Source organism: Stenella coeruleoalba (genome assembly GCF_951394435.1).
Source record: "Stenella coeruleoalba genome assembly, chromosome: 1".
Taxonomy (NCBI): domain Eukaryota; kingdom Metazoa; phylum Chordata; class Mammalia; order Artiodactyla; family Delphinidae; genus Stenella; species Stenella coeruleoalba.
The window spans coordinates 16,358,850-16,383,120 of NC_137169.1; the positions used below are offsets into that span (position 1 = coordinate 16,358,850).

The following is a 24,271-nucleotide window of genomic DNA, read 5'->3' on the forward strand; positions in this document are numbered from 1 at the left end:
CCCGCACTGAGTGGCCCAGGACCAGAAGAATCACTCCCAAGGCCAGGCCTCGCAGGGCAGTGGAGCCAAGCATGCCACGGTGGGTGACAACACAGACTCTGGAGACAGACTCTTCAGGTTTAAATTTTGGCTCTGCCACTACTGGCTCTGCCTGGCTGGTGAACTCCTAATCATCCTTCAAGACCCAACTCAAAATATCACCTCCCTGGGCCAAGTTAGTCATCCATTCCTCCAGCCTTTAAAGGCTGTTGCCTTTCACTTGTGGCCAGTTGACTTGTCTATCTCTCCCACAGGGCTAGGAGTTCCTTGGAGGCAGAGATACCCCCATACCTGGCACAGAAGATGCATTTGGCAAATATTGGTTCAGTCTGAATTCCAACTTTTTCAGCCTTCTGAGTTCCCTTCCTCACCCCACTAAATGCCTCTATTCTAATCCCTATTCCTCTCTCAGATACAAGCCCTTTGTTTTCCAGGGTTTCAACTTCCAGATCCCTTTCTCCTGAAAGGACATCAGCTCAAGCCAGAGCTGATGCTTAAGGGAGGATATACAGAAAGACCTCATATTAACTTCTTAATCTTTGCTGGCTGCAAAGGACTCCCATGGAAGGGGAAGCAGTCAGGATCTGCGAGACTGCCTAGTCATAGGACTGTGGGGGACAGTCAGTTACAGACAAAGCACTCTAGTGTAGTGGTTAAGAACTTGGGCTCTGGGCTTCCCTGCTGGTGCTGTGGTTGGGAATCCGCCTGCCAATGCAGGGGACATGAGTTCGAGCCCTGGTCCGGGAGGATCCCACGTGCCGCGAAGCAACTAAGCCCATGTGCCACAGCTGCTGGGCCTGCACTCTGGAGCCCGTGAGCCACAACTACTGAAGTCCGCGTGCCTGGAGCCCGTGCTCCGCAACAGGGATGCCACCACAATGAGAAGCCCGTCCACAACTAGAGAAAGCCTGTGCGCATCAACGAAGACCCAACGCAGCCAAAAATAATACATAAATAAATTTTTAAAAAAAGAATACCTAAAACACCTAAAAAAAAAAAGAACTTGGGCTCTGGCCAAACTGTCTGGGGTTCAAATCTTGCTCTACCACTTATTGGCTCAGAGAGATACATTACCTCTCTGTGATTCAGTTTCCCCACCTCTAAAATGGGGATAATAAAAATACTTCATAGGGCTGATGTTATCAGTTAAGAGAACTGATAACATAAAACACTTAGCACTGTGCCTAGCACACAGTAAATACTCAAGAAACATGATTATCTTTTTTTTTTAACTTTTCTATTGGAGTATAGCCAATTAACAATGTTGTGAGAGTTTCAGATGCACAGCAAAGTGACTCAACCATACATATACATGTATCCATTCTCCCCCAGACTCCCCTCCCATCCAGGCTGCCACTTAACATTGAGCATGGTTCCCTGTGCTATACAGTAGGTCCTTGTTGGTTATCCTTTTTAAATATAGCAGTGTGTACATGTCAATCCCAAACTCCCTAACTATCCCTTCCCCCCACCCTTCCCCCGCTCCCCTCACCCTGCCCCGTAACCATAAGTTCATTCTCTAGTCTGTGAGTCCGTTTCTGTTTTGTAAACAGGTTCATTTGTATTATTTCTTTTTAGATTCCATATATAAGTGATATCATACAGTATTTCTCTTTCTCTGCCTGACTTACTTCACTCAGTATGATGACCCCTAGGTCCATCCATGTTGGTGTAAATGGCATTATTTCATTCTTTTTCATGGCTGAGTAATATTCCATCGTATATACGTACCACATCTTCTTTATCCATTCCTCTGTCAATGGACATTTAGGTTGCTTCCATGTCTTGGCTATTGTAAACAGTGCTACAAGGAACACTGGGGTGCATGTATCCTTTCAGACCATGTTTTTCTCCAGATATATGCACAGGAGTGGGATTGCAGGGTCATATGGTAGCTCTATTTTTAGTTTTTTAAGGAACCTCCATACTGTTCTCCATAGTGGCTGTACCAATTTACATTCCCACCAACAGTGCAGGAGGGTTCCCTTCTCTCCACACCCTCTCCAGCATTTATTGTTTGTGGATTTTTTGATGATAGCCTGATTATCTTTATGTAATAGCTGAGACCAGTAAACGCTATGGCAGGAAAGAACAAAAGGATTATGGAAGAAAAATCAAAGGTAGGCAGAAGTTAACACATCATTTCTCCCAAGGAATCATCAAGTGTCACCAACCCCAGAAGTTTTCTCTGAAGTCGCCTGCCTGGCCAGTGCTGACCATGCTCGAATTGGATCAGAACCATGGTGCCTAGCTTCCCCTGTGGACTGTGAGCTCACTAAGGCAGCCCTGCGTCTGCACCTTCTCCCACACCGTCTAGAGCATGGGGTGATGCGGAGTAGGCTTGTGGGAAATGTCTGCCCACAACATGGGCATAAACAAGCTCACAATATGACCCGAGTCCCTGACAAAGGTCTTTTCAGGGAGGCCCAATTCACTGGTAAGGCAATACAACTCTCTGCTGCCCATGGTGCAAATCCCTGCAGAACCCAAATCCCTTCCAAGCCCATCCTTGCCAGGTGCTGGGAATACAGATGTAAAGAGGTAGGGGCTCTGCTCCTTCAGAACTCCATCCGATAATAAAATCAGTTAACATTTACTAGGCACTTATGGTGTGGATCCCAGATTATGATAGGCACAGACTCTGGCTCTTTACAAGAATTATACTGCTTGTTTAAACAGCTGTATGAGTTCAGTACTATTATTCTTCCCATTTCAGTTAGGCAGAAAGAGAGGCTAAGAACTAAAGGGATTTGCCTAAAGTTGCTCAAGTAAATGCAGAGCTGGGATTCAAACCCAGGCAGACCGGCTCCTGATCTGCATTGGTGCAGGAGACAAGAAAGAGCAGGAAATTCCGTCCAAGGTGACTTGTAGCCTGATAGAAGGCAGTCGGGGGTGGGGAATGAAGGGGGCTGAGGGACAGTCTCCTTCGTCCCTCAAAGGGGATGGGTGGGCCGGGGACTGTCAGGAAAGTTTCTGAGAACAGCTGTGGAAAGAGGAACAGGCTAACGGGTTTGGGACATACATAGGTGTGTTGTAATTAGTACCGCCCATCTCGCAGAGTCAAGTGCTGAATATGCCACACGTGCTCTGAGCACAGCTTCCCCCGTTTAATGTCTGCAAACGCCCCGGAGCAGGTTGTTTACCCACACCACAGATGGGAGACCCAAGGCTCAGAGAGGAAAACTTACCTGCTCAAAGGTCCTTTACAGCAAATAAGTGGTGAAGCCAGGGTTCAAGTTCAAATTGATACCTCAACCCCTGCTCTTGGCCCCAAGGCCATGCTGCACAAACAAGAATCAGTGAGTGTGTAGTAGGGACCTGGCGCAAAAAGTGGGAGCTGCCTAGGGTTCCATCCCGGGCCTGCATTTAATGCCTGTCTGCTCCCTATTCAGGCTGCAGGCAGACAGAATCGTTCCAGCCCACCTAATCCTTTCAGGCATGCACGTGTGTGTGTGTGTGTGTGTGTGTGTGTGCGTGTGTGTGTGTGTGTGTGTGCGCGTGTGTGCGTGTGTGTTTGTGTGTGTGTGTGTGTGTGTGTGTGTGTGTGTGTGTGTGTGTTGGGGTGGTGGTGATAATTAAGGGCCTTGTTAAAGGGTCTCCCAACTATATGGGGAAGTAAAATAAACCAGCAGTGAGATAGGCTGATGATGGGAATCTCCTCACCTCCCCAGCCTAACTGCATTCACCAGAACTAGAAAACAGCACAAGCGAAGCCTAGCACGCAGCAGGTCTCTCCAGCTCTTCGCGAGGCTCAGAATTACAGAACTGCAATAGCCATGTTATTCAATCCTACTAACATTACGTTATTGACAGCTCCTGTTACCGAGGACCCACTATGTGCACATCCTATGAGCTCTACAAGAATCATTTCAACCACTCTTTAAAACACCATGAGAAAGGAATTACTATCATCCCATTCCACAGGGGAGAAAACTGAGGCTCAGAAACAGTCCCTGGCCCAAGATCACCCAGCTAGGATTAAGTGGCAGAGCTGGGACTAGAACCCAGGTCTATCTGGCTCTGAGACCCACATCTTAACAGAAAGAGCACCGAATTAGGAGTCCCGGAAGTCAGGGTCTAAGTCCTGCTTCTAACTCGTGTGGCCTCAGGCAAAGCCTCTTTCCCTTTCTGAGGCTTTGTCTCCCCGCGAAGAGGTTGTTCTGGATGATGTCTACGTCCCACTTCCATGTAGATCTTCTGAGACTCTGTGAACTCCCATGCCCTCCCTCTTCCTTCTCTCCACCCGCGGAAGCCCAGCAGGATACCGAGTAACCACCCACTCAGGGGCAGAGAAAAATGAAGTACTGCTTTCTCGTGGCCGCCTCCTGCCTCAGACCAGCCCGGGACACCCAGGAACCACCAAGCCACAGGATTTCCTCGAGCCGGGCCGTGGGAGCGGCAGCCCGAGGGCAGAGGGGCTAGGCGTGCCTTTGAGGCCATCACTTCCTCCGCCTCACTTCTCGGCAGGGTGTGCGGAAGCGGGGGAGGCAGGCCCTGGCTCTGTGCCCTTCTGGCTCCATGTCCCTGGGTCCTCAGGGCCTGGGGTGGTGGGAAAGGGGTCACTTTGGGAGAATCCCAAGCTCCCCCTGGAAGGCTGAGTTCAAATGGAGGTTTTAAGACAGGTCTCTCTGGCTCCAAAGGCAAATTTTGCCCCCCATGCTCTGCTGCCAGGAACATCCTGCAGCACCTGGGATGCCCCCACTACTGCTCGCCCGTCCTCTGAAGTAGCTGCTAAAATCCCACATCCTAGAGTAACACAAGCCTCCTTGCCCTCAGGACAGGAGAAAGTACTGAGGCCCACTCTCACCAGACACTGGCCTCCCCGCCTCACTCCTGCCCCCTACAGGCCATTCCCCCACACAGCAGCCAGGGCTTTTCTAAAACATAAACCAAAACGCGAGTCATCCCCTACTTGGAGCCCTGCAGTGGCTTCCCGTCACTCTAAAAATGAAATGCCAGCTTCCCCCCGTGCTTGACAAGGCCCTGCAGGACCTGGCCCCTCCACGCCACCTCTTCCTACCCACTTCCCCCTTGCTTCCTCTGCCCAGCCACATCGGCCTTCCTGCCACTCACAACGTGCCAAATCCCTCGTCCCTGCCTCAGGCTCTTTGCACCTGCTGTTCCTTCTGTTTGGAACTCTCCTCTCCCGCATCTTTGCCTGGCTGCCCCCTCCTCATCCTTCCCGGCCGTCTAGAGTATCCCACCCCCCACCTCACAGCCACATTGTTTTCTTTCCTTTCCTTTCTCTGAAGTGATCTTTCTGGTTGGTTGGTTTGTCTGTTTAGTCTCTGGCTCCCTCCGCTAGAATGTAGCTCCTTAAGGGCAGGGACTTTGCTGCCCCATCCACCTCTGTCCCCACAATGATGCAAGACCTCATTTCGTCCTTATAACCCTGCAGATGAGGATTCAGGAGCTCAGAGAGGTGGAGAGACTTGCCCAAGGTCACAAAGCCCAAAGTGGCAGGATACAGACCCAGGTTTGCTCCATCGCCTTTGCAAAGCCTCCATGGGTGGGGCTCCCACGGCCAGAGGCCTGCTCTGGGGGGCTTTCACCCAGGGAGGACTGATTCACAGTGAGGTGCGTAGGGAGGGTACCAAGATGAAGAGCCTACCCACACTTTCCCAAATGGTCCTTTCTCAGAGATACAGGACAGCTGGGGTTCACAGGTGGCACAGGGGCAACCCTGGAGGTGGAAAAGCACAGAGCAATTGGGAGCAAATGGCTCCCAAATGAGGGGAGCCTACCAGAAACTGGGGAGCTGCGGAAACCTCAATCCACACAGTGTTTTGCAGAAGGGGAAACTGAGGACCAGGAAGGGGAAGGGACTTGCCTAAGGTCACACAGACAATCAGTGGTAGAGCCTCATGGCCTGGGGTCTCCAGGGCCAGGACCCCCTCCCTGCCCTGAGAAATGACAGACGCCTAGAGAAAGCTCAGGCAGGGTCTAGGCAGAGCCCCAGCCTGGCTGCCAGGCCCTGACAGCAGAGGCAGGGCCGACAGTGTGGATCTGAAGCATTAAGACAAAGAAAGGACTCAAATTCCATCCTGCTTCTAAAAACATTCATCACGAAAGTACTCTAGGTTAGGCCATGGGGCCCTGGGCAAAGAGGTGAACAGTACCCTCCTTGGAGAACTGTGTGGCAGTTTCTAGGAAAGTTAAATACGCACTGACCCTACGGCCCGGCAGTTCAACTCCTAAGACCCACCCAAGAGACACGCACAGGAATGTCACAGCTGCCCAAACTGGAATCAATTCAAATTCTCATCCACGGACATTTACATGCACATCTACCCAGTGGGATGCAATAGAGCCTAAAAAGGCCCAGATACTGGCAACAGCACGAAAGAACTACAAACGGTCAGTATTGACTGAAGCTGAAGGAAACCAGACCCAAGTGTACATACATATGAATTCATGCAGATAAGGTTAAAAATCAGGCAAAACAGAGAATAGAAAGTAGGTCAGCAGCCCCCTGTAGCAGGGGGTTGACAGAAGGGGGCACGTGGGAACTTTCTGGGGCAGTGGAAAGCTTCTATATTTTGATCTAGGGGGTGATGATGTAGGTGTGTACATTTGTAAAAACTGAGCTGTACAAGATGTGTGCATCTTATGCAAATTATACCACAATTTTAAAAAAACGTACAATCTTGTCCTCAAGAAGCACCCACACAAGCAGCACCAGGACTGGCGTGTGGTTCTCGTGAGGCTGATACCGGCTGAGCGCCCTGTATGTGCCAGGACTGAGCTGGGTTCTTCTGAAACAGCACCTGACGAAACTGTTCCAACTACTGTACAAACTAGGCCCCAGCATCTCCATATTAGCGACGAGGAAAACACAGCTCAGAGAGGCGACATGCTGTCCAAAGTGACAGAGCAAAAAGCGTGGGAGCCAGGCTTGAACCTGGGCCCACTGGTCTGTAGGTCCACTTCTGCTGACCGGCAGCTGCCTCATCCCATGCCTCCTCCTCTCCAGGGCTGGAGGGAACAGTCCTGTGTGTACTGGACTCGGAGCTTCTGTGAAATAGCTGCTTTGGAAATGCATCCTTCCTCCCCGCTCTGCCTCCCCCACCTTTCCTTGCTGCTCTCACTGCCACAAGTCTCGGAGGTCAGTCCTGGACCTCCATCCAAAAAAAGAAGCCTCAGCTGTGTGTGTGTGTGTGTGTGTGTGTGTGTGTGTGTGTGTGTGTGTGTGTGTGTGTGTGTGTGTGTGTGTGTGTGTGTGGTGTTAACCAAGGGGCTTTTCCAACCCTTGGGTCCCCCCAGCCCAGCCAGTGGCCCCAGAGTACTAGGAGGGCTTGAGGTTACAGTCCCCACCCTTGGCTCCAGTCCCCAAGTGACGCAACCCAGCGTCTGGATTCAGAGAATCATAAAATGTTTCTCTGGAGTAACGGCCACCACCGCCATCACTCAGTTCTTACCCTGAGCCAAAAGCCATGCGTATTAATGCATCATCTCGTTAACCCTCACCAACGACCCTCCAAAACAGGTATGTTAGGATCTCATTTTACAGATGGAGAAACGAAGCTCAAAGGGGTTAACTGACTTGCCCACAATCTCACAGTGAGGCAACGGCAGAGCTGGGATGCAACCCTCGTCTGGCCAACTTCACGCCTGTGCTCTGAACCAGAGTATTATGCTTGTGATCCTACAGGTCACAGCTGAAAAGGCCCCTTGAATCGGTCTATCCCAGCCATGTCATTTTACAGATGGGAAAACTAAGGCTCAGGAAGGGAGAGTGTCTTGCTCAGGGCCACACGGAAAGATAGAGGCAGAGCTGGGCTGGAAGCTACACGTATCTCCACCCTTGGCCTTGCCTTCAGTGACCAGAGCGGCCTGGAGCAGGCCATGTGCACCCAGAGGGGCAGCGTGTGGGAGGCAGAGGCTCTGGTTCCAGGCAGAGGTAAATATTGACATGACGGTGTTTACACTTGTAACCCTACTCCTCCTGGCTGCCACCCGCCCCGCTCCTGCCTACAGCCAAGGAGGCAAAGGAGCTTGTGGGGAGGAGCCCAGGGAAGGCGAGGCTTATGTGTCAGGCTCACACTCACGGGGGCATGTGGTCAGGAAGCTTGGGACATCTCCAGTCAGGGGCCACTGGAGACGTGGGCCAGGGCCCCTGGGGCAATGCCGGGAGCTGGGGAGCTGGGGGTCTGGGCGGGGAAGCACAGGCCTGGGTTGAAGTCCTAGCTCTGCCACTGACCGGCAGTGGGACTCAAGGACAGTTGGTGAGTGGGGAGGAGAGGACTTCACTGTCAAGTGCTGTGCAAAGGTGAAAGATAATCAGTATTTCAGCCTGGCCCCAATCAGCTCCCAATGCCTCTGGCCACTGCCCAGGAGTCCCATCCAGGTCCTCAGGGGGCTTTCCCAGGAAGGAAGTTTCTGCTAAATTGAGTGGTAGTTTGGGACTGAAGCCAGAATCTTGAGGAATCAGGAGGCCGCTGCCCAGTTCCAGCTCCTAATTCCCTAAGTGGCCGTTGGGCACCAGCTTTCACAGCTCTGTAATGGGGATGAACCTACTTCCTGTGGTTGGTGTGACAGTCAAAAGGGTTACATTTAAGTGCTAGGCACATGGTAGAGGCTCATTGTACCCCTCAGTCTTCCCTCCTGTAAAACGGGGACGTTGAATTAGACGGTTACAAATCCCCTTTTAACACAAGCATTCGAGGTTTTAAGAAGATCTAGCAGCCAGGCCTACCTCCCTATCTCTGGGCCCTGACATTGGGTCCTCCCTCAGCTAATTTCCTGAATGTTCTCCAGAAACTTGTTCCTCTGTTTCCATCTCCCCTGTCGGTAAACCGCCCCCCACCGCCCACCTCTCCAGGAGCCTGTGGGGAGGAGGGAGCCATTCTGAGGCTTGTCAGCGAGCTGAGACAGGCCAGCGGATATCCCAGGCACCCCATCCTCAGGGCCGCTGGGGAAAGGGCAGAACCCTCAGGGCCTAGACCCCCAGCACCTCTCACTGGCAGTGGGGTTCAGTCAGTGTTGCTTGCTCATTAAACTTTGCCCCCCAGACTATAACTCTTTAAGGACAGAAGAGTATCTCCTTGTTGTCATGTCTCCAAAGCTTGGCTCCTAGGAAGCATTCCATTCCACTAACTGTTGCCATATGAAGCAGCTCAGATGCCGCCTCCTCCGGGAAGACTTCCCTGATACACCTCCATGGCCAGGGTGACTCTGGAGCTGCATCCCTGTTTTCTACCTTGTTTCAGAGCCATTCTGAAGCTTCACCTTTCTCTCTTTTAGGTCAAAGTTCTTGGAGGCCAGGAGCTCCGCTAGTTATCTGCATGAAAGCATGAGAAGAGAAAGGTCAATGTCCACAGGGCTGTGGGACCTCTGTGGCCACAGCTCCCTCCTCTCCTCACTGCCCATTCTGGGCAGCATGATGGGGATGTGGGGTGGGGTGGATGGGGCAGTGACTGGTGTCCAGACTACTGTCATCTCTCCTAGGGCCACTCTGGCAGCCTCCTAAATGGTCTCCCAGCCTCCAGCCTCACCCCTCCTACCCATTCTCCAGAAAGCAGCCTGTACCATCATCTCAAAACGCAGACCTGACCACATCACTCCTCTCACTGCCCTTAGGATCGAGCCCCGAATTCTTAACCTGGCCCTCCCTGCGTGCGCCTGCCCCGGGGCCACCTCCCAGCCTGCAACTGAATTAACTCCCGAGTGCACCATGTTTTGTCCCATCTCCCACTTACTGCTCCCTCTGCCTAGAATGTTCATTCTTTAGGCTACAACCTTAATGTCACGTCCTCAGGGAGCCTCTTCTGATCCCCAGGCCAGGTTGCCCTATCTGTTCCTCGGCACCCTGCGAGTCTCCTTGGTAACAGAAATCACACTGGTAATTTCCTGCTCCATATCTGCCTGCCCACCAGACTGTGGAAGACAGACCTACCCGTCTCGTTCACACCACCCACAGCCCCAGCTCCTGGCATTATGCCACGCATACTTGTTTGGTGAACGAATGAATGAACGAATGAATGAATGAATGCAGCACTCTGACGGGGGCGAGGTGCTTAGCTAGTCAACCAAAAAGAAAAAATTGAGGGGAACGAAAAGTCGTAAACATTTGCTGATGGTTCCTCCCTCGCTGTCATCGAAGTGTGGACTTTAGCCAACCTGCTTATGTCTTGGCTGACGCCTGAAACTTTCTGCTGAATCCACCCTGTAGCCCTCTTACTCCTCAAATCCTGCTGCTCTCCTGGTCTCTCCAGTTCTGTCTGGGAAACAATGTACTTATTCTTTAACAAAAGTTAACAACATGCCTATTTACTAAAATGTTAGCAATAACCCAGTTATGAGCACAGGCTCTGGCCACACCGGGAAAGGTACTTCTGTGTTCCGGGAACCCCCTACAGACTGGTTCAGGGGGGATGTGGCTGGCCTCCCACCTTTAATTAATAATACTTTTTCCCTCAAGTGCTTAATAGGCAATGAAGCATTTCTACATTGTATCTTACAGAAGGAGCAGATCTGCCCCATTTGGTAGGAAAGGAGGTGTAGAAAGAGGGAATAACTGATGCAAAGTCACGCAGCAAGTTGGTGGTATAACCAGTATTCAAACCTAGGAGCTGGACCTGTCCTCAACTCAGCCACTTACGGTAAAGATGATTCCCAACCCTTAGCTGTGGCTTTGTGCTCGGCCCCTAGTTTGGAATGTAAAGGAACATTCTCAAGGCGCCACAAGAGTGGACTGGCAATGCCGGGTTGGGCCTCCTTCCCCCAACCTGTCCATCTGGTAACCCTCCAAACATCTAGGAGGTCTGTGCCTGCTCTGGCGCTATCTTGCTGTGTGATCCTGGGCAATCTCCTTCACCCCTCTGTGCCTGCTGCTGTGCCTCCTGAGAACCCTCATGTCAAGCCTGCACTGGGGGGGGGTCTACCTGAGGTCTCTGAGAACAGCGCTGACTCCCCGCCAAGGGGTTAGAGACCTGGGTGGGGAGCTTGGAACCATCAGGGAGCTTGAGCCAGGACAACAGGAAACAGCCCACACACTCTCCAAAGGAGCCCCACTAGGAACCCAGGGGCCAGGGGAAACTTGGCAACGATGGAGGGAACGCTGAATTGTTTAAAACCCATGGAGCAGGAGATCCAAGGAATAAACACTCTAGCGGCCCTGAATCACCCCCACCTCAGGAATGAGCACAGGGACTAGGGTTTAGGGGAAACCAAAATGACGGGGGCCAAGGAGGCCTGACATCAGCCTCCTCTGCACCCACATGCAGTGGACCAACAGTCCACAGTGGAGTTCTGGCTCCTCGGTCTGCCTAAGCCTCCAGCCATCCAGCCCCATCAGCATCCCTTGCCCACTCTCTCTCCTCTCTCCTGCCTCTCCGATGCCCAGGTGTCAGGCAAGCCCCATTCAGGCCTCTCCCGTACTCCCACACCTCTGGTCCCCTGCTCACACAGGTTCCCCTAGCTGGGATGTTCTTTCCAACTCAGATGCCACCTGCTGGGTGAAGCTTTCTCTCACCTCTCCATACAGAAGGGAGCCCTCACCTGGCAGGATCTCTCTACCTCTCCTAAAGATATGCCACCTAGCCTGAGGATTGCGTGGACATTTATGAACTGGTGGAAGCTCTCCTGACACAGTGTTTACGACTGTTTTTCCCTCCCTAGACAGCGCTTGGCATATAGTAAGTGTTCAATAAATCTTTGTTAAAAGATGAGCCAATGACCCGTTCTCTAAGTATCACTCTTCCCTTCTCCCCACAACATGATGAATTTTAATCCTTCTTCCAGACTTAGCAAATAGGTTAGATGTCAGGCAGAACTTCCCACCTTGAGCTTACGGTTGTACAAGAAAGGAAAGTTAGCTGTATTTGAGCAAAGCACTCTCACTGGGTTATCTCACTGAATCTGTACACCATCCCTGTGAGATAAGACCCATCATCTCGCTTCACAGATGAGGAAACTGATACTGGGAGGTGATGACGTAATTTGTCCCTCTGGGGAAGTAGAGGAACTAGAATTCAAATCCAAATCTGTTTGATGCCAAAGCCAGGGGCCCCTCTGACAGGCTGGGAGGCTTCTTAGGTTGTAAGGCTCTGAAAAGTGTCACCAACGCAAGGTGACCTCTCTTTCTTTACTGATATTTAAGGAGAAAACAGTTCTCTTTCTGAGTAACTTAGGTCAGGGTGGGCTTGGAGGCAAAGTGGATGATATGACCTCAACCTCAACGACACCCCTTTTATTTCCCATATACTGAGACCTTAAATCAAGTGCCGTCCGCGGGGAGTCCAAGCAGAGCAATCCAGGGGCAGGTTCCTGATCTATGAGGTGGGCTGGATCCAAGATGGTCTCTAAGCACCTTTGGGTGCAGAGTCAAGCCATACCTGCATTACTACTGACTCCGGAGAGGCAGGTGGTACAGGGGAGGCGGACACTCGTGGAGCGAGAAAAGAGGGGACTGGCTTGGAGGGAAGATGAAAAGGATGTTGCAAGGGCACTCCAGCCCTGGGCAGAGTAGGGACTGGTCCTGGGGAGCCCCTGGGGGGACTCGTCAGTCTACAGGGGATCCCATCCTGCCCCCACCCGGGCCCCCACAGGCTTGGCAGCATTGCCACGGAGAAGTGGAGGTGGCTGCTTCCCCAGGACTGGCAGCCACCATCACTGGCACGTGCCCTCCTCAGGCCCTACGTGGTGACCTGTATCCACTCCGCAGGGTACAGAACTGGACTAGAGAGAGAATCAGAGGGGCCTGTCCTTGGGGAAAGAAGCCACAGAGAAGTAGGTGGCCTTGGCCCCCAAGATGGAGAGGTGATCACTGGGCCCCAGAGAGATATTGAAAGGTCTTAGCTTTCCTTCCAGAGACAACCCTCCTCTCTAACACAGCCTCAACAACTCTGGCCCGACCAAATGGGTTTCTCTCCTAAGGCTTCAGAAACCCCCCTGAAATCCCCATGCCCAGCTCCCTTCTCCCCGGTACCAATGCCCATCCAAGTCAGTGCTTGGTCTCAGCAACCCCCTCCTCTGAAGACCCATTACTGGGAGATGCTGGGGAGACCAGATCGCTGGGCCTAGGGTCCCCAAGTGGCCCCTGGACTCTGACAGCCGCAACCTGGCTGCCCAGCCTCCACTCTCAAGCCCCTAGGGGAATACTGGATTCACAGTCCCAGGGCGCCCAACCTAGTCTTATGAATGCGCTCGGCGCCGCCACCCACGATGCCCCAAGTCGAGCCCCGGAACCACCTCAGAGGCCCGGGACACTCAGGTCCTACCGAATACAGCCTCTTCAGATTGCCCCTGACCCCCTTACGGAACCAGCCGAGGGTCTCCAAGCCCAGCCGGGTCCAGGGATTTCCGGACGCCCCAGCCCAGAACCGCACCAAGGGACTCCGAACCGAATCGGCCACCCCAAGACCTCCAAACCCGGCCGGGTCCAGCCGCCCAGAACCAAGCTCAGCGCGGCCGCCCCCGACGGGACCGAGCGCGGCGCCGCCAGGCGAGCCGAGCCCTGCCCGCGCGCCCCCCGACTCCACGCCCTCCCAGGGCTGCTGCCTGCGCCCAGCCCCCGCGAGCCGGGCGGGCCCCGAGTCCCACTCCGGCGCCGCCGCGGGGGACCGTCAAGGCGGGCCGGGCGCAGCACTCACCATAGCTCGCGCGCTTCGCTCCGGCCCCGCGCTGCTCCCCGGGCCCCACTACCAGTTCCCGGCCGCACACCTCGGACGCCGCGGCTGCCTGCCGCGGCGGCGCGCTGGGGCCCCGAGGCTAAGCGCGGCACCGGCGCCGAGTCCCAGGAGGCGGGCCCGCCGAGGGGCCAATGGCGGGGCGCGGGGCCCGGGCAGCTCAGCCAATCACGCCCGGGGACCGCCTGCCCCGCCCGCGCCCGCGTCTTAACCCTCTGCGCGCTGGGACTGGGGCCGGGGCCGGGGTGGTGTGCTGACCCCCGAGGGCAGAAACGGGCTGGGTCTCCGGCTTCAGGGTACGGGGTCCAGACCTCGCCGAGACCGGCTCGGGGCTGGTGGAGCCCGGGGAGCGGCTCAGCTGTGTCAGGTGCGCGGCGCCGGGAGCCTCGGCGACCTTTGTCTCCTGCCTGGCGCCAGCAAGGAGTGTGACCCAGCGTGCTGCAGCTGCGTGTGTGTGTTTATGTGGTGTGTGTGTGTGTGTGTGTGTGTGTAAGAGGGGAGGAGGAGACAGAAAAAGCGGAGGGGGGATGGATCCCGCGTGCCTGTGTGTTTATGTGTGACGGAAAGGCAGAGACTGACTATTTTGGGAGTTTGTTACTGCCTGCTTCCGTGTGTGTGTGTGTGTGTGTGTGTGTGTGTGTGTGTGTGTGTGTGTGTGTGTGTGTGTGTGTGTGTGTGTGTGTGTGTGTGTGTGTGTGTGTGTGTGTGTGAGGGTTGAGAGGAGAAGGTAGAAGGGAAGCAGAGAGAAGGATGGATGTTTCTCTATGCCTTTACGTTTGTATGTCAGAGGAGAAACTGTCTCTACATGTGGTTGTGTAACTGCCTGAGTGAAAGAGGTGTGTGTCTGTGTATTTGTATGAATGTGTGATCTGTGCTTTTGGGGCCTGTTTTGCATGCATGTTGGTGTGGTAGAAAGAGACTTTGTGTCCCTGCTGTAAACAAGTGGAGCCCAAACCCCTCTGGTGTTGTGGTGTAGCATGTGCACATGAGAGGGGCAAGGCTGTTATTTGGTACAACTGTGTGTGTAGCCCAGTTTGCAAAAAAGAGAGAGAGAAATATTGTGGGTGAAGTGAAAATGTGTGTTTTGTTTATGTGACTTTGTGATTATCTCTATGTTGTGTTGAGAAAGAGAAACTAATATGCAGGGACCATGGTAAGTGGATGTTTAGGAGAGACAAAGACATTCCAGAGGAGATGGTGTTTGGGCTTTGAAGGATGTATAGGAGTTCATGAGGCCAGAAGGAAAGACCTGGGGAATCTTGCCTACCAGTCACGGGTGACAGAGGTGGATTCTGGAAGACAAGGCATCTACTGCCAGCCACCCTGGTCAGGAGCTGGCCCAGAGTGATTCTGAGCATGCAGAGGAGGGGTCTGGGCACACAGTGCAAGGTTACAAAGGGACCATCTGCTCCTGGGCAGTGTGTGTGGCCACCTGGAGGGCAGGGAGGGAGCTGTGGAAATAACTCTCCCTGTTTCCATTCAACAGCCCTCTGAATTCTCCAGTGTGGAGGGAGGGAGACAGGGAGGAAGCCACTTGTCAGCATTCACAAAGCTTGTTGAGTGCCACAGACTAGAAAGGAGGGGTGGGCCCTGCCCAAAAGGTGACCAAAACTTCTCTGGACTTTGATGCCCAGACCCTCTTTCCATCCTGGAGGACTGGTAGCTTATACCATCAGCTGTCCAGGCCTGGACTGGTTTCAGATTCCTGACTATTCCTGGTTTCAGATTCGTGACCATTCCTGATGCCTGGAGGGACATTCTGAAATCCAGGGAGACACGAAAATGGAACCAGTTACCCTAGCTTTCCACTTGCCAGCGGTGTGATTCTGGGGGATTCCCTTCTCCTCTCTGAGCCTCAGTTTTCTCCTCTGTAAAATAGGATTTGTAATTCCTGCCTACCCCCCAGTACTGATGTGAAGATTTAATGAGTTAATGTACACGTGGGTCCTCTGTAAGCTATGAACCACTGGAAAATGTTAAGCGTTTCTCCCTTTATATTAAGTTCAAAGCACTTCAATACTGTCAGAAGTCTGGCCAGTGTTGCCTTTGGGGAGGGAATGACTGGAAAGGGGGCAACAGGGGGACTTCCGGCTGCTGGTAAGGTGGTTTTGGGATGGAAGGACTGGGGACAGGGCTGTGTTCAGTTTGTGAAGACGCCTTAGGATCTGTGCATTTTTTTCTGTATATGTTATACTACAACAACATGTTCCAAAAAAAAAGAAAAGAAAGGTCAGGCATCCTGACCACATTTTATTCACTCACACGATGGGCATTCTGGAATACTCTATCAACGAGGCAGGAACCGGGCTGAGTATTGGGGATACAACAGTGAACATGATGTGATCCTGACTCTATGAAGAAAAGAGGAGAAAGGGCGTGGCTTTCTCACCTCTGAAGGGGGCACATTGGCAGGGGAGGGGCTTGCCCAGAGCCACTCCCTGGGCTGGCAGCAGAACCAGGACTAGAATGAAGGACTCCTAGTGCTATGGCTCGGTCTCTTCCATTCCACCAGGCTGCCTGGGAGAGACAGGCCCTGGTCTTATGCTGCTCAGGGGAGAACAGTGAGAAGGTTTGCTGCTAACTCTGACCCTAACCTCCAGCTCCTTGAGGATCCTCAGAGCTCACCTCCACCAAACAGCCTTCTAGGAACAATTCTATTCTATAGATGCTATGATTCCCACCCCAGCCCCATGTTACAGGTGAGGAAAATTAATGTTCAGAGAGGGAAAGTGACTTCCCCAAGGTGGCACAGCCAGTCTAAGAGGATTTGGTCCTTTGCTGGCATCATGCTGCTTCTGTTGACATTTGTGGACTTGCTGTGCTCTCTGACAGAAACCTGGGTGGTTGTGTGGAAGGAAACATGTTTCCCTTGTCAGGCTCCTATAGACTGGATGGTGAGGGTGCTTCCTCCAAATACTCAGGTTTCTGGGCTCAAACTGGCAGAAAAACTCCCTTAAACTGAAAAGTACAGGGGTAGAGCTAGCTTTAGTCATGGCTGCATTGAGGAGCTCAGATGATTGTCAGGATTCAGTGTCATTCTCTTGGTCTGTCAAGACTGTTTCCCTCTCTGCTGGCCTTGTCCTCTGGCAGACTCTCTCCTCATGATCACAGGGTGGCTGCCAGCAGCACCAGCCAGGCATCCTAGTCTCTCAGCAGCTGCAACAGAAACAGGGACTCTTGCCTCAACAGTTCCAACAACATTCCTCAAACCAAGTCTCATTGGCTCTTACTGAGACATGTATCCATTCCTTGGCCAGTCACTGTGACCGAGGGTTCTGACTGGCCAGGCCATGGAGAGTGAGGGCCTCAGAGGTACCTGGCATTTGAGTCTAGTTGTGATTTCTAGCCATCCCAGCCTCAGGACTCACCAAGGTCCAAGAAGAATCCTCCCGAATTTGTGGAGAATCTTACATTTCATAGGCCTTCAATAAATGGCAACCGTTATTATTGGTATTCTTCTTCCTCTGCTTTGCCTCTGTCATCATCTTGTACAGAGTAGACATTCAGTAATGTCTAGCATACAGTAGGTACCCAAAGAATCCTTAGTGGTTGACTGATTTTTGGGGGGAGTGGGGGGTTGCTGATGCCATGTACCAAGTCAGAGAGAGTCTGGACAAATTGGACAGCCCATGGCCTGCAGACAGGATGAGACTCATTATGAGAACTATTTAATTTTTTATTTTGTTTTGTCTTCCATAACTGAACTGAAGCTATAGTCTAGAGCTCCTGGGGGCATCACCAGACTCTCCAGGAACAGACTCCCCCATCACACACATCCACCCGCCAGCCTAGGAGGATATAATCAGGTAAGCATCAGAAAGAGCCCGTTAGGAGGCTGGTCCGGGAGGAGCAAGCAGAACTTGTCAGACCCAATCAGACTATTTCTGCAACCCTGCAGAGAGTTTGCCTGGGGTGGGGCTGGGGACCGGCATGTCGCAGCCTGATCCCTTTCTCCTTGGGCCACCAGCTACTCTGATTCAATTGGGCAGTTTGAGTTTCCATGAGGGGCTGGAGGTCCATTAGGTCTTGACTAACAATAGCTGCTATTTATCAAGTGTGTGCTGGGCCCCATAGTTGGCGCTTTGCATGATTTAAATACAGGACCAGTGGAATATATTTTGGATACTCACATTATCCCTGCTTTTGCTTTACTCTTTCTGCTATTTTCCCTGATTTCAAGTGCAATTAATATGTGCTCACTGTAAAATAGTGTAAACAATATGGAAATGAATACAATAGGGAAAAAGTCCCCCATAATCTTACTCCTCAAACATCAACCACTGATAACTCCTTGATGAGATTCTGCATTTAGCTGTATTAACAGATGTGTGTCTGTTTTGTGAGAGGAAGAACATTACATTATTCACCTGTTCATAGCCTCCTTTCCTCCCTGCCTTTGAGGAAGAAAACTCTGTAGTTCAGGTAGCTTCAGCCTGGTTTTATTCTGTGGATCTGAGTAACAGGAGGAGGGAAGGGAAGGAAACAAGCTAAGAGGGAAAGGGCAGAGGTTGCTGGGTGGGAAAAGATGGGAGAGGCTGAAGCAGGGGGCAAGGAGGTAAGAGCAGTGCAGCCTGAGCTTTGAGAGAGCATTTCAAGGACTCAGGATACAGATTTGGAGGCTGTCTGCAGAGGGTGGGAGGGAAGACAAGAAAAAGAAACAGAAAGAGGAAAAGGAATGTTAAGAAGTTTTTTTGAGATTATGAATAAAATCACCTTTAACATTTTCAAAAGAATTGAATAAATATTTAAATTGCCTTTTAGACTTCCCTGATGGCGCAGTGGTTAAGAATCCACCTGCCAATGAAGGGGACACGGGTTCGAGCCCTGGGCTGGGAAGACCCCCACATGCCATGGAGCAACTAAGCCAGTGTGCCACAGCTACTGAGCCCATGCGCCACAACTACTGAGCCCGTGTGCCACAACTACTGAACCCGTGCGCCACAACTACTGAGCCCGTGTGCCACAACTACTGAAGCCTGCTCTCCTAGAGTCCGTGCTCCGCAACAAGAGAAGCCACCGCAACGAGAAGCCCACGCACCACAATGAAAAGTAGCCCCCGCTTGCCGCAACTAGAGAAAGCCTGCGCACAGCATCAAAGACCCAATGCAGACAAAAATAAATTAAAAAAAAAAAAATCCCTTTAAATTGCCTTTCAATTTTTTTGTTGTTGTGGGGGGAGGGGAGGAACTGGTGTTTCTTTCTAATTCAATAGTGATTTGAGGCTGTCCTCAAAGTGGCTCAGCTGTACCCTGGTTACTTTTTTATAAACAAAAAAGTGAGATTACATAATATTAATAATTGCTAAAATGTATTGACTATTTACTATATGCCAAGCATTGTGCTAAATATTCTTCCATATTACTTTATTTAATTCTATAATATCCCAATGGGGGCAGGTACTACTATTATCTCATTTTACAAATGCGGAAGCTGAGGCTCAGAGAGGTGAAACAACTTGCCCAAGGTCACACAGCCAGCAAGTAGGGGAGCTGGGATGAGATAGTTTTTCCATTATTTTAATCGTCTGGTATGTAGTTGCTCAGTTTTTGTTGTCGTTGTTATTTGTGTGTTTATTTGTTAAGGAGCTTCAAACCCCTTTCTGCTTGTGATTGGGCAGGAATATACATAAATAAAAGTTAGGCATGCGCTGTCGTTGACCCCACAATTCCCTGTGGTCAGTATTACCCCTGTTTTCTATGTTAAGAACCTGAAGCTGAGTGGGACATGATCACTAATCTAGAGTAAGGCAGCTTTTAAGTTGTGTCATGGGATTTGAACTCAACTGTGTTTTCTCTGAAGGACCATACAGGAGCCGGAGCTGGGGTGGGGATCTGGGCTACATCTCGGTCACCCAGGCACAGAGTCACAGACCCTGTGGGCTGGACCTGAAAGAGATGTGAAAAGTCATCTATTCTAGTCCCTCTTTCCATTTATAAATCTCCTCTGCTGCTTCCCCCACAGAGGTCACATGGCCCAAGTCTGAACACCTCTGCTGATGGAAAACCCACTACTTTTGCGGAGCCCAGAGCCAGGGAAAGTAGGCCAGGCTGGAGCGGTGAAGCAGATGAAATGCTTGAGAATTAGCTGGGATAAGCACGGAGACTGCCAGCAGGGACAGGAGTGCAGAGAGAATGGAAAACCACTCCCTCCAAGTAACAGGAGGAGGGAGGGGAAACAAACAAGCTAGGAGAGAAAGGGCAGAGATTGCTGGATGGGAAAAGATGGGAGAGGCTAGAGCAGGGACCAAGGAGGTAAGAACAGTGCAGGCTGAGCTTTGAAAGAGCATTTGAGTGACATAGGCTCAAAGGCCTTCCCTGCCAATAGCAGCTCTTCTATATACAGCCCCTCTCAGTGGGGGGAGTAAGGATGTGTTTTTTCAAGAGACCAAGTCACCCCAGAGCCAGACTACTCTAACCCAGTATATTTCCCCTTTTGCTTTGGCTGCTAGGAAGCTCTTAGGTAAGTTATATATTGAACCTCAGTTACTAATTTGGTACAGAAGCCTGATAGATTTCTCCCTATCTCTTTCTAGTAGCTTTCAATCTCTCTTTTATTTATTTATTTATTTATTTATTTATTTATTTATTTATTTATTTATTTATTTTTGCGGTACGCAGGCCTCTCACTGTTGCGGCCTCTCCCGTTGCAGAGCACAGGCTCTGGATGCGCAGGCTCAGTGGCCATGGCTCACGGGCCCAGCCACTCTGCGGCATGTGGGATCTTCCCGGACTGGGGCACGAACCCGTGTCCCCTGCATCAGCAGGCGGACTCTCAACCACTGTGCCACCAGGGAAGCCCTCAATCTCTTTTAAATCCATGTTTTATAATGTTTGCTTTACCACCGAGCAGCTGCTCCACTGAATTTTTGTAAATGGAGGAGATTTTGATCATAAACAAAAACATTCTGTAATGTGAATTTGTTGGTTGACAACTGGAGAGAGTCGGGTCCTAGAGAAATAGGATAGGGCATAGGACTGGACTGGGCCAAGGTGGGGGAAGGTGGATCAGGCAGGAGGGAGAGGATGTCAAGACCATCTTAGCAAATATCTTTTTTTTTTAAATTAATTAATTAATTTATTTATTTTTGGCTCTGTTGGGTCTTTGTTGCTGCACACGGGCTTTCTCTAGTTATGGCAAGCGGGGACTACTCTTCGTTGCAGTGTGTGGGCTTCTCATTGTCGTGGCTTCTCTTGTTGTGGAGCATGGGCTCTAGGTGCACGGGCTTCAGTAATTGTGGCACGCGGGCTCAGTAGCTGTGGCTCACGGGCTCTGGAGCACAGGCTCAGTAGTTGTGGCGCACAGGCTTACTTGCTCTGTGGCATGTGGGATCTTCCCAGGCCAGGGCTCGAACCCATGTCCCCTGCACTGGCAGGCAGATTCTGAACCACTGCGCCACCATGGAAGTCCCTTAGCAAATATCTTTGGTCACATGGGGAATAGGTGCTTGGTGCTGGAGATATTCCACGTGGTGGGGAGGTCAGGGGCACTAGAGAGGGAGTAGCTGAGTGTGAAGGATGGAGTCACACACCCAGAGAGAAGGGAAGAGGGCTCAGGCAGTGGGAGCAACCTGTGCAAAGACCCGGAAGTGGGAAGGGTGCTGGAGGACAGGAAGAAGGCTCCAGTGGCTGGAGTGCTTAGAGAAGTGAGGACAGTGGTGAGCTGGGGCTGGGAGTGGTAGAGCCACACACCCAGAGAGAAGGGAAGAGGGCTCAGGCAGTGGGAGCAACCTGTTCAAAGACCCGGAAGTGGGAAGGGTGCTGGAGGACAGGAAGAAGGCTCCAGTGGCTGGAGTGCTTAGAGAAGTGAGGACAGTGGTGAGCTGGGGCTGGGAGTGGTAGAGCCAGGCCAGGGCTTGCCACTCAGGGAGGTGTCTTTTATCCTAAGGGCTGAATATTTGTGTTCTCAGGAGGTTTCCCAGGGAGCTGCTGATTCCCACTCCTGGGTGTTTTTGACTTTGGTCTGGGGGAGCAGGTGCAGGTAGGAGAAAAACATCAAGCCAGGTGCCCTTGAAGCAGACCAGCTGCTCAGCCCCACTGACTCAGGGGACAACTCCCCAGGGGCTGCCCAGCCAGTCAGAACCAAGGATGGTGGACTAAGACCCCCCCAAAAACCCCACGTGACTAGGGCTGGGGACCATGGGATGAGCTTCCACTCTGGAGTCAGACTCCTTGAGTGGATTCTGACCTCAGCTGAGGGACCTTGGCCAAGGTTCCGTACTTCTCTGAACCTCATCTCTAAAATGCAAGTAATGTTACCTATCCTGAAGGGGTGTTTTGAAGATTAGGTGAGTAGACAAAAGCAAAAGATTTAACATAAAGTAGTTATTTCAACGAACATTCACTTCCCCAAACCCAGGGTACTAGGAAAGAGGCCTTTGATGGAACCATCCCCATACCCTACACCCCTGCCCCATCTCAAGTGTGATTAGGGCTCCCACGCCTGTGCTCCCACAGCCTATGTTACTGCTAACATCGCCCCTCCACTCTGTGTAGCCCAGTCTGTTTCCTGTGTTCCCTCTGTCGGTCTCCCCTGTCTGATCCCAGCTCTATAGCCCCAGAAACAGGCACCAGCCTATAGCTGGTGCTCAATAAATGTCTATCGAACTGTGCTGACGGTCTCTCTAGCGGATGCCACCTGGTTAACGAGCACCTCCTCTCTGCATACACTATCTGCTTTAGACTTCACATAACCCCTATTTTCACAGATGAAGTTCCTGAGGGTCAGAGAGGTGAAGTGACTTGCCCCAGGTCACACAGTGTGTAGGTAAGTGACAGCTTGGAAATGAACCCACCTCTATCTGATTACAAAGGTCCCGCTCTGGACTGAGGCTTTGTATGTCCTCACTATAGTTCTTTCACACATAGGGGAGAATTCAAAAGACTCCAGCTCAGCTTCAAATGGCTGGAGGACCTTGGGGATGGGGCCAGCCACTCAGAATCTCTGGGCATCAGTCAACCCATCTCTAAAATGAAGGGGTTTAAACAAGGAAAGAAAATGAAGGGGTTGGATCAGTGATTCTCAACCCTGGCAGCCTATTTATTTGAATTATTTGGAGAGCTTTTAAAATGTACTGGCGCCTGGGCCCCACCTCAGGTCAATTAAACCTGATCCCTGAGGGTGGATCCCAAAGTCCATCAAACTCCCCAGTGATCTGATTGCACGGTCAGGGCTGAGAACATCCAAATAGCCCCTCAGTGAGGCCCATTGCAAGAAGCCATTCCATCTGGCATGGCGGAGAAACCAGGGCTTCAGAACCAAGCGAATGTGGGTTCTAATCCTAGATCTGCTCTTTCCCATACCCCAACGTCCTCATCCTGCAAAGGAGGAGAGCAAGGCTCAGTGAAGTCCGAGGTCACACAGCTCAGAAGTGCCGCTGTGGCAGTTTGAATCCAGGTCGGCCCTCAGGGGCATTAGGTCTAGATATGGAGAGGAGGTGCAGGCAGGCAGGTCCACTTGAGGCCTATAGCTCCCCTGGCCCTCTGGACTGCCTGAGCCCGGGCGGAGTCTGTCAAGGGGGACCCTGCAGTCATCTCTGCCCCGTGACTTACAGTTTGGGAAGCAGGTGCTGGGGCAGCATCAGGTCACACATACCTTGGCCGTCTCCTTGCCTAGCATGTGGCCAGGCACCTCCACTACCCACTGTGTCCCAAGCCCTGGGCAGCGGCAGGCCAGTGTGGACATGCTGGGCAGCCTTTGTGTAACTGGGGCAGTCGCATCGGCTGCAGGAACAAAGAGGCAGGAAAACTGATGCCAACTTAAGGCACAGGCAGACCTTCTTTTAAACACCTGCCCCATCGCTCATGCGCCATGTGGTTAGTAGGTCGGGGCACCTCTTTGAAGCACTACAAAATATGCATAAAAGTATAGCTCATGGGCTTCCAACCCTGACTTTGACCATGCCGTTCCCTCTCCTGGAGTGCCCTTCCCATCTGTCCTCCTTGTAGGTCTCTATCCAAATGACACCCCTTCAGATAGGCCTTCCCTGGCCGCCTCTCCAAGGAGCTTCCCCTTTTTATTCTCTGTCACTGCACCCACTGTATTTCCTTCCTTCTCTTTGACAGACTTTATTATTCTATACTTAGGTGCTTGGTTACTCTCTCCCTAATTAGATGATAAAACCCATAAATGTAGAGCCTGTGTCTTTTTTGTTTTGTCATGTCTCTTTACAAGACATGCCAGAAAACTCACCCATTTTAAGTGTATAATTCCATGATTCTTAGTAAATTCGCAGAATTGCATGACCATCACCACAATCCAGTTTTAGAACTTTCATCACCCCCAGAAGATCCCTCAGACCTGTTTGCAGTTAATCCCTGCTTTTACCCTCATCGCCAGGCAATCACCCATCTGCTTTCTGTCTCTCCAGTTTTGCCTTTTCTGGGAATGTCCCATAAATGGAATCAGTATAATATGAGACCTTCTGCGTCTGGCTTCTTTCACTGACCATGAAGTCTGAGCTTCATCCGTATTGCGAGTATTGGAAGTTTGTTTCTTTTTATTGCTGAGTAGTATTCCCTAACATGGTTGTGCTACATTTTGTTTACCCATTCGCCTTTTCAATTTTGGATTGCTTCCGGCTTTCTCTATAGAATAATGCTGATATG

The 24,271-nt window shown here is 51.6% G+C and overlaps 1 protein-coding gene and 1 long non-coding RNA gene across 2 annotated transcripts in view; one reads left to right on the plus strand and one right to left on the minus strand.

Annotated features, from left to right (window-relative positions):
• Positions 1 to 13,742, minus strand: part of ECE1 (endothelin converting enzyme 1) — a 115,037-nt gene extending 101,295 nt beyond the window's left edge. Inside the window, exon 1 of the mRNA XM_079916810.1 lies at positions 13,632 to 13,742. Within this exon, the coding sequence (XP_079772936.1) occupies positions 13,632 to 13,634 (3 nt within the window). The 5' untranslated portion in view covers positions 13,635 to 13,742. The remainder of the gene's footprint in view (positions 1 to 13,631) is intronic.
• A 172-nt stretch (positions 13,743 to 13,914) lies between these two features.
• On the plus strand, positions 13,915 to 19,002 carry LOC307196320. The gene is made up of 3 exons (XR_013831110.1): positions 13,915 to 14,034; positions 17,378 to 17,473; positions 18,447 to 19,002. It is a non-coding gene; the product is annotated as an uncharacterized lncRNA (long non-coding RNA).
• The last annotated feature ends 5,269 nt before the right edge of the window (positions 19,003 to 24,271 follow it).